Source organism: Dunckerocampus dactyliophorus, chromosome 21, assembly GCF_027744805.1.
Source record: "Dunckerocampus dactyliophorus isolate RoL2022-P2 chromosome 21, RoL_Ddac_1.1, whole genome shotgun sequence".
Classification (NCBI taxonomy): Eukaryota; Metazoa; Chordata; class Actinopteri; order Syngnathiformes; family Syngnathidae; genus Dunckerocampus; species Dunckerocampus dactyliophorus.
In genome coordinates this window covers 13,288,050-13,297,814 of record NC_072839.1, presented here as the reverse complement: position 1 = coordinate 13,297,814, position 9,765 = coordinate 13,288,050, and the positions used below count along the sequence as shown (strand labels likewise).

Below are 9,765 nucleotides of genomic sequence, written 5' to 3'. Positions count from 1 at the left end.
GTGCATCATTCTCATCATTGTCATTGCCATTGTTCTCATTTTCATCATCTTTGTATCATTACAATCGTCATCAGTGTCCTCACTCTCAGTGTCAGGCCGAGGGAGTCAAAAAATGCACATCCAACCTCATTTCTTGTCATTATCATTAGAGTCCTCATGTTTGTCATCATTGTGTCATTTTCTCAATATTTTTTTTATCACGTCGTTGCTTCATACCACGGTAAAAAAAATAATAATACATTAAATAAGTTACTTCAGGGTTTGAGGAGTTGCAGTTGCAGGCGTTTGTCCACTTGGGGCAGCAGAAACAAGCAGCAAGCACTGACAGCTAAGAGACCTAAAAGGTCCTGACTTCTGCTTTTGGCTGAGTCACACGAGCAGATTGTGATTTAGCATTCTAGTCTATTATAAACATGGTATAAACATGATATAGAACTATAGGATGTAGAATTATAGGATGACATGATGAAGAACATCTTTCACTTGAGTGATTGACACCCTCCAGGTCAGGTTTGTCCTCACATTCCCACTTTGTAAACAAACCTCTCTGACATTTCAATGGACTGCAGTGTGTGTGTGTGTGTGTGTGTGTGTGTGTGTGTGTGTGGCCAAGCAAACTCCACCCCATCCTCAGACAAGAGTGTGTTGGAGTGTGTGAGCATGCGGTGTATTCTCTAAATAACCTGTTGATCCAGTCACGCTAACAAGGCTCGGAGGGCGACCGGCTCGACTCTTCCTCTTTTGGACGGATTTTGCTGTAAGTGTCCCCCCACCGATTTTTATCACGTCTCACTGCTCTCTCAGGATTTCCTGACGTCTTCTTCTTCTTCCCCACTTAAAACCACAGCCTAACTGATGTCTTACTCCTCTTGCTGGCATTCACCCCCTTCCAGGAGACTAACTGACATCTTCCTGACAGGCTGATGTCTCACTCCTCTCAGGGACTTACTGACCTTTCGCTCACTCTTTGCATGGACATACTGATGTCTCACTCCTCTTATGGAGTCTCAGGGATCTCACGCTTCCTTTGGATGTATGATGTCTCACTTCTTAAACAGCAATATCTCACTGTGACCCCTCATACAGACTTTGTAACGCCTCGCCACTCGAATGACCCTTCAGGCATCTCATCGGATATTGCACTCTTTGCACGGACATACTGATGTCTCACTCCTCTCGCACGTACAGACTTTCATGCATCTCTGACTTATGGATCTCAATTCTTCCTGCGGATGTAAAGTTTCACTCCTTAAATGACCTTGGTGACATCTCCCTACTAGCAGAGACGTACTGATATCTCACTCACCCTTCACGCACTTTCACTTTCTTAGACTTATCAATGTCACTCGTCTTTGGTGTATTGATTATCCACTTCATGGCCCTGCTGACGTCTCGCTCCTCACAAGGACTTACTGACATTTAGCTGCGCACACAAACTTACAAAAGACTCCCTACATGACTTTCTGACATCTCACTCCACGCAAACTTTTTGATGTCTCACTCCCCACATGGACTTCCGGTAGACTCCCTGCTTGACTTTTTGTAATCTCATGCCTCACGGAAAATTTCAGATTTTTTTTTTCTGCAAAGACTTCCTGAAATGTCACTCCTCCCTGGGACCTACTGATGTGATGTCTCACTCCCTCACATTTGTCCCAGAGATTTCCCGTGAGAGTGATCAGGGGCTCAGCGGTGTAAAAAGCGTAAGAGCTGGTCATCACGCCGCTGATAATAACGTGTGTATTAATAAAGCAGTTATTAATATCTGGCGCTGGATGACATCGAAGGATAAAATAGGAGGATCTGATTGGCGCTCCTGCTTTCGCTGATCACTTCCTGTAAGCTTTCCTCGCCACCACAGTGACGTGATCAATATTAGACTTAAAGGAGCTGATAGTCGCCACTTATCACAGTATTCACTGTGCCGCCGTTATCAGCGTGCAGGCAAAGGCTTTATCTGACTTGAAGCGTGAGGAGACAACGCGCTTCTTAAGAGATGAAAAGATGCAGACGAAAGAGAGAAAGTCAGCAGTGATGAAAAGCGAGTTTGGAGGAAAATCCTCCTGGATCCAAACCGGCTTTTGCTCAAAGAGCTGCACGTGTTCCATCACGTCCCCCATCTGGCTGTGTCCACATCAGCGAGGAGGTGTCTGTAATTATGTCTTTTTTGTTGTTGTGTGATCTCAAACCACAGAGAGGGAAAAACCTTCGCACGCACGCGCACACACGCACACACCAGAGCCAAAGAGAATGGACTGAAGCCTGAGGACTCACTCTTAGTGTGTGTGTGAAAGCCAACCATGTCAGCGTCGTGCATCTGGGCCTGCTTCCTGTTCGCCATCAGCGCCGCCGCCGCCGCCACGCAGGACAAGACGCCAGGTGAGACACAAACGCGCCTTTGTCCCCGAGTCTCAGTGATCCGTCAGCAGGGGTATTCAGGTTCGAGATACAACAAAAATGGGAGTGCCCACTGGGTTTCATGGCGGATTAAATGTAGTCTATTTGGTTACTAAAGTGGACAACCTTTAGTTTTGCAAGAGAGTCCTAAAAACAGCATAGCACTTCTGTAATGTAGGATCTTTGACAAGTCTTCAACAGCAGAAGAAGCTTTTGTAAAGAGGATCTTAGGCTCACATTTTTTTAGTAGGTCCTTAAAAGCAGCAGAGCACTCTTGTACTATAGAAGATCTAGCTTTTTTGCAGTAGATGACTAAAAACAGCAGAATTCGCCCATCAAATAGGGGATCTTAGACTCGCTTAGACTCTTTATTAAGTGTTCTAGAAGTAGATTACGAAAAACAGCAGAATGCTCCTGACATTTAAAGGGTCTTTGGCTCACATTTTTGCAGTAGGTCCTTAAAAACAGCAGGTCACTTCTGTCATATGCATTGCTAATAACAGCACAGCACTCCTGTACTATAGAGGATCTTTGACTAGAGTTTTTGCAGTAATTACTAAAAAAAGCAGAATCCTCCCATCATATAGGGGATCTTGAACTAGCACTTTTGTAGTAAGTATTCAAATACAGGAGAGCACTCCTGTCAGAGGATCTTTAACTAGTGTTTTTAGAGCAGATTACTAAAAACCGCAGGATGCTCTAGTCCTATCGAGGCTTTTTGACTCGCGTTTATGCAGTAGGTCCTCAAAAACAGACGCACTCCTGTGAAAAGAAGATCTTTGACGAGTCTTTTTGAAGGAGATCCTTCCAAACAGTGGAGTGCTCCTGTCGGAGGATCCTTAACTGGCTTTTTGGAGTAGATTCCAAAAAACAGCAGAATGCTCTTGTCCTATAGAAGATTTTTGAGTAGCGTTTATGCAGTAGGTTCTCAAAAAGACAGTCATTCAGAAGATCTTTTAGAAGTGTTTTTTCAGGTTTGTCCTAAAAAGCAGAGCGCTCTTGTCATAATATAGGATCTTTGCATGGCATTTTTGCAGTGGCCCTAACGTAACCGTTCACGCATTTTTTAATCTTTGAAATGTTGAATTTTCAGAGTTGGATTGCCTTTGAAGGGTTAACGTCATTAGAAATCTTTCCAGACACAGCTTGACTTCAACGTCACTCAGTTTATGTTCTACTTACTGCTGAGTTAAGCCTCGGTTTGTGTTTTTTAGAGGATGGGAACGTTTAAGAGTTTAGTCACTTTCCCTCATTCCGCAGGAACGTCTCTACTGTTAGGGAAAAAGAAACCGTATAACTAAACTACACAAAACCTGCAGATTTGGAACATTTCTTCTGTCGAGACGTCATTTTTTCTATCCAGGAGGGCGAGAACTTTCCACTGCCTGACCACTGCTCCCCTTCGAACACGCAAGCTGTCCTCCTGTCCTTTCTTATAAGCAGGGCACCTTGAGCCTGTAAAGGCAAGTCTCAGGGGAAAAATGTGCTGCAGGGTCATTGGTGACCCTTGACCCCGACTGCTGTGTGCACCTCAGGGGACGTAATGAGGTCACGGTCCTATCACGTGAGCGTAGTAACACAGTGAAGCTACATAGTATAGACATGGCCGCTCCAAGCCTATTTGCTCACTTTAAGCGTTTCCTAATCCAAGTAGAACACACGCAGGTGAGCACGCCACTCATGTCAGGGTGGTTTTTTTCTTCATTTCAACACTGACCAAGTGTGAGTCAGAGCTGACTCATTGCTCCGCTACTGTCTGCGTTGTGTTGTGTTTTAAGAGGAGGAATGACTGGAACGTCCGACTACAGAGTACGCAAAAGCCCGAGGAAAGTCGGAATAGTCCATTTTTCATTTCAGCATCTCGTGAGGAGCCCCCAAAAATGCACCTTTACCCCCGCAGGCACTTGATCCAGCAGTTGCACAAGAAGACACAATCCAGCTGGAATGTCATGTTTAAAAGTTGAAAAAGGCTAAAGAGATGCTCGACCAGGTGCCATTTGTACTAAGTATGAGGGTGTTGTCACATCCCTAAAGAAATACGGCCTGACTTCCTCTTTTGTGTGTCAGGACGTACGAACAAAGCAGCGTCATCACCATGGCCACCTGCCTCTGATGTCATCAAGGAGGAAGTGACACAGATTAGTGTAACACTATCATCACTTCAGCATGGAAACTGACAAAGTTTGATTCATGCTGCACTCACTGTTGCCCTCTAGTGGCCGTAAATGACACTGCAGCAGGCAACCACAGTTCTTTTAGTATGACTTCACAGATGCTTTGCCGTCATTGCTAGCAAAACCTCTGGTGCTTGCAAAGCACAATATTTTTTACTTAGTGTTGTGCCAATTCTCAGACTTTATACACACCTCCAACTCCACCTCCAGTTTCAAATGTGAACTGTTTGTGGCGCGTGTCTCTACTGCTACCACTAGATGGAGCCTGCGTACCACCAGTGGTACTTGTAGCACAGTTTTGAGACCCCAGCCACAAGGCCAGGTACCATTTCTCCGAAGTGTCCAGAAGAGGCCAACCATCATGACTTTTGTCTTCTCCTTCCAGATGTTACCGTGACCTGTCTGGTCTCAGAGGAGTGCCTCCTCCCCTGCAGCTTCCCGCTGGCCACAAAGGAGAGCGTCCGGTGGTTCCGGCAGGACGTGGTGGTCTTCAGCTTCCGGCGAGGAGACAACGGCAGCCAGACCGCAAGCCAGGTGTTCGCCGGCCGGGCCGCCATGTTCCCACAACTGATCTCTGGAGGCAACGCCACCTTGATGCTGAAGGAGGTGGGTCTGATGGACCGCGGCACATACAGGTGTTACGTGCGCACCTCCAAGGGGGAACACAACGCCAAGGTGGTCTTGAAGGTGGAGGGTAGGTTTGATGCCAACATGCTCAGGTGTCAGAACTTTGAGGACCATCAAGAGCTTGCCTGTTTTCGCGTAGCGCCCATCCAAGGCCTGTCTCTGGAGCTCTACAGGCTGAGTGGCTACGAGGAGATGAAGTGCATCGTCCGCAACGTCTTCCCACCGCCTCGGGTTACTTGGGCCACGGAACCACCCACCTTTGAGGACTTGCGACCCATCACACGCATGCTGGCTGACAAGCGGGGGCTCTACACGGCAGACAGCAGGCTGAGGACCCTGAGCGGCCAACCGGACCTCATCTACGTATGCAAAGTCAGCACTTCCTATGGGGGTCCCACGTGGACGTCCTCGCTGCGGGAGAGAGGTGAGACAATGTGATTGGACACGCCTCCAACCAGGATGGTGGCCAATATTATTCTTTGACAGAAATAAGAGGAAGTGAGGGGCGTGACCTGACCATCCCCTGCTTTGCTCCGCCCTACCTGAACAACCCCACCCTCCACTGGAGCTTCACCAACGGCGAGGACCCGGCGCACATCCTCACCTATGACAGCCGCTCGGGGGACAGCGTCTCCACGCCACCCTGGGACGACCACGTGGAGCTGGACGGCTTCAGGGTGCCTTTTGGGGACGGCTCCCTGCGCCTGATGGACCCAGACCACGCCGTGCACACGGGGACGTACAGCTGCGTTTTCTCGGTGCCGTACAACACACACACGGAACGCACGGACGTCTCCATCGAAGGCCCCACAGGTGAGGAGGAGACTCTGCAGGTGTGAACGATGTCCACACGGGGCGCTAACGTGACAACACTGCAGGCCGTAACCCAACAGCACTACTGTCATGCAACACATCTTTGACCAGCATTTTTTGTTGTTTTTTTTGCAGTACGTCCTTTAATAGGACAGAACACTCCTGTCACTTGCAGGATCTTTGCCATTTTTGCAGAAAACTAAAAACAGCAAAGCGCTCCTGTTATAGAGAATCTTTGACTAGTGTTTTTTGCAGTAGCTGCTGAACCACAACAGAGCTCTCCTGTCATATGGAGGAGCTTTGACGAGCATTTTTGCATTAAGTCCTCAAAAACAGCGGAGCACTCCTTTCATATAAAGTAGTCTTTGACTGGCATTTCTTTTGGAGTCCGTCCTCAAATAGAACATGACGTGGAGGATCTTGGCCATTTTTGCAGAAAATGCCTAAAAGCAGCAGAGCACTCCTGTTATATAGAGGATCTTTGACCAGTGTTTTTGCAGTAGATCCTAAAAATCAGCAACGTGCCCCTGTGATTTAAAGGAGCTTTGACTCGCACTTTTGCAGTAGGCCCTCAAAAACAGCAGAGAGCTCCTATCAAATAGAGGATTTTCGACTCGCATATTTGCAGCAAATCCTCAAAAACAGCGGAGAGCTCCTGTCACATAAAGGGTCTTGAAAAGATACTTTTGAAGTCGATGCTTAAATACAGCACAGCACTCCTGTCATATGGAGGATCTTTGACCAACAACTTTTGCAGTAGATCTGTCATATAGAGGATCTTTGACTAGCATTTTTTTTTTGAAGAACCCTCCTGTCACTTTCAGGATCTTTTCAAGAGTCCTAAAAACAGCAGAGCACTCCTGTCACGTTGAGGATCTTTGACCAGTGTTTTTGCAGTAGGTCCTAAAAAACAGCAGAGAGCTCCTGTACATATAGGACCTCTGAGTAGCGCTTTTGCAACACATGCTTAAAAACAGCATAGTGCTCCTGTCATTTAGAAAATCTTTGACTCGTGTTTTTGCAGTAGACGCTTCATCAGCAGAGTGCTCTTTTCGTATAGAGCATCTTTGACTAGGGTTTTGCAATATTGTGTGTCCTTAAAAACAGAAGAGCATTCCTGTCACACTGAGGGGGTTTGACCTTTTTTTTTTTTTTGCAGTGGGCCCTCAAAAACATCAGAGAGCTCCTGCTATACTTATAAAAGGATCTTTGACTGATGCTTTTGCAGTACATGCTTAAAAATAACAGAGCACTCCTGTCATATAGAGGATCTTTGACTAGTGTTTTATATACAAAATAAGATAAAGGGTGCAAGCAGTGCTGACGCTGGCTGAACATGTATGGCGCTATTGTTAGCTGACCTTATGTGGCGCTAGCAGCTGCTGCTGTGAAATGCCTTTTGCTGTGTGAGCGCAAACGTGTGCGAGCGTGTGTCACATGTCACGTATGTCTGTTGTGCGCAGTGAATCGGAGCACATCGGAAGCGGCATCATACTGGTGGATCGTGGCCCTGGCGGTGGCCGTGCTGATTCTGGGGCTAGTGGCCATGTTCGCTTACCTGAAGCTTAAAGGTGAAGACGACGGACATGAAGCTTTGCAGTCGCACATTTCAAAATGTCTCATTGTGTTTGCTCGGGGTTTTTTTGTCAGGAAGCGCAGCCAAGCCACCCAGGAGAGACCCTGAGGAGGTGACGGAGCTGAACTCAGTCAAAGGTCACCAAACTGCAGTAACACGAATGTCCACTAGATGGAGCCCTTGTGCTGTGAAGACACAAGCAGTCAATGTTGCACTAAATGTTTTTTTTTTTGCTCTTGTTTGTGATTTTTAGATGTTGGTGGTGAGAGTCAGATGAGCGAGGATGGGCGCTTTCTCGCTGGTGGCACCAACGGACAGTCGGGCCTCTCTTGAGCCCACCAGCGATTTTTAATCCACAAACTTTGTGCATAAAGTTACTCCTACTCCACATATTTGTTCCTGGTTGTACAAAAAAAAAAAACACAAAAAACCCCAGCAGTGACGTCAAAGAAGAAAAAAAAAACTTCAACTGGGAATCAAGTCCAGATGTTCTTCCGAGAAAGGGAAGAACCCACAAGAAAGCTGATGTTTTTGTAGCCGACCCTTTGCACAGTTAACTGAGGGTCACTCGGGAGTCAAGACCAAAGCTTTTGGGAGGAATGTTTGCTGCAGGGCGAAGCTTTTCTTCTCAGCATCGCAACAATACTTTTTGTCAAATTCTCAGCAATGTGCCTTTAATAAATAATACAGATCGTCAGTGCATTGGAATGAATGAAGAATGTGGAGGATGCCTGTAGGGGTGCCCCCGCTGGGAAGGGCTCTATCGCGAGTCTGACACCGCCTGCTGTGGGCGTGACGCAAGCGTGTGTGTTGAGAAAGAACTTTAAACTCTGACCTGAATCACTATTACAGGCATGCGGCCTGACCAGGTCGGTTACCGCGTACACACTTGCTTTCCGTAAATGAGAAGAAAATGGAAACAGCGTCTGCGGCACGTTTGGTGGTCGCGACCTTTCTGTGCCATCTCGTCAGCGGAGGTAAGGGTGACCTCGGGCTTTGGTTCCAAAAACAGCAGCTAAATGTTTTGCAGGTGTTTTCGTAGAGAGGTTCGCTCACCTGACGTGTGTTCAGGTCTCTGTGGGAACGCTTGTCAACACGTCTCCTGTGATTGACAAGCGTCCATTCCAGGGTGTAGCCTGCCTCTTGCCCTGAACATGACAGAATGGATGCAGATCGACATTATCGTCATTTACAGCAGCAGTGCAAGGAGGAGAAGCACGCTTTGAGCATGTAATAAGTTTAAATTTTGCATAAAACAAAATAGTACTGTTTGTCATCTCATGATGACACATTATGTTATTATACTCTGACAAACACACCCTGTCAGGGCACATTCTTTCTATCTGAATGTATTTCCCTGTTTCACTTTGAACCACAAGGATTTGTATTGATTAAACACACTAACATGCATCCAATATAAGTGAAGATATGCTTTCATTTCCTTTATAGTGTTCCAAAACCTTTGACTTTATTTTTACAACATGCAACAGGCCAGTAAAACAACAACTGTGAGCTGCAAATGGCCCCTGAGGCGGATTCTGGACACCCCTGATATAGCAGATCTTTGACTTTGCAACAGATCCCAAAAAACAGCAGAGCGCACCTGTCACAGGGAGGATTTTTTACTTTTGCTTCTGCAGTATTTTCTTATCCTGTCATACAGCAGATCTTTGACAAGTATTTGTCATACCATGAGTACCCCCTCACTCATACGTTTTGATCATTCCCCAAAAGTACAGTAGAATGAAAGTAGAATGGAACACAACTGTTTGATGATTTAGGCGCAGCTGTGCCACAGGTCACACGTCTCCCTGGGGAAACTAGTTTTAGCGCACAGTGTGTACGTGCGCGGATGGAGACTGCTGCCACGGGAGACTTTTGCGTCTTCCTCCACTGTGGAACACGTACACAACAATGCACAGGCGAGAGCGCGTAGCGATACGAACGGAGAGGGAATAACGCCGAGCGACTGAGAGGTTTGACTTTTTTGTCAGCGCCGGTTTTGTCACGCAAATGCATGACTCTTGTTTTGAGAAGCCAAACTTTTGACTTAAGTGACCCCAGCAACTAACCATAACTACGTTCCTCCTCACCGAAATCCGACCAGAACTACGCTCACGGAACAAAGCGGGGGGGTAAGTCACTGTTGCTACACCACACTGCTGATGGGGATGTCAT

At 46.8% G+C, this 9,765-nt stretch overlaps 1 protein-coding gene across 2 annotated transcripts; it reads left to right on the top strand.

The window, feature by feature from the left end:
• Positions 1-698: 698 nt before the first annotated feature.
• Positions 699-8,415, top strand: LOC129174021 (CD276 antigen-like). Of its 2 annotated transcripts, none has more exons than XM_054765553.1 (7): positions 699-757; positions 2,195-2,379; positions 4,957-5,622; positions 5,685-6,011; positions 7,475-7,582; positions 7,662-7,724; positions 7,841-8,270. In XM_054765553.1, exons 2-7 carry the CDS (start codon positions 2,301-2,303, stop codon positions 7,918-7,920), a joined length of 1,323 nt encoding a protein of 440 aa, XP_054621528.1. In that variant the 5' UTR covers positions 699-757; positions 2,195-2,300; the 3' UTR covers positions 7,921-8,270. The 2 variants fall into 2 exon arrangements, with proteins under 2 accessions (XP_054621528.1, XP_054621529.1); XM_054765554.1 differs by lacking the exon at positions 699-757 and having other exon boundaries at positions 1,683-2,379; positions 4,957-5,265; positions 5,338-5,622; positions 7,841-8,415.
• Positions 8,416-9,765: the final 1,350 nt, after the last annotated feature.

What these genes read in the sequence shown, in the direction of transcription:
- LOC129174021 (XM_054765553.1), top strand. Translation starts at nt 2,301, where the DNA reads ATGTCAGCGTCGTGCATCTGGGCCTGCTTCCTGTTCGCCATCAGCGCC. An exon ending in GTCCTCGCTGCGGGAGAGAG is followed by an intron (nt 5,623 to 5,684) that starts GTGAGACAATGT and finishes ATTCTTTGACAG; the next exon opens with AAATAAGAGGAAGTGAGGGG. An exon ending in CGCTTACCTGAAGCTTAAAG is followed by an intron (nt 7,583 to 7,661) that starts GTGAAGACGACG and finishes TTTTTTTGTCAG; the next exon opens with GAAGCGCAGCCAAGCCACCC.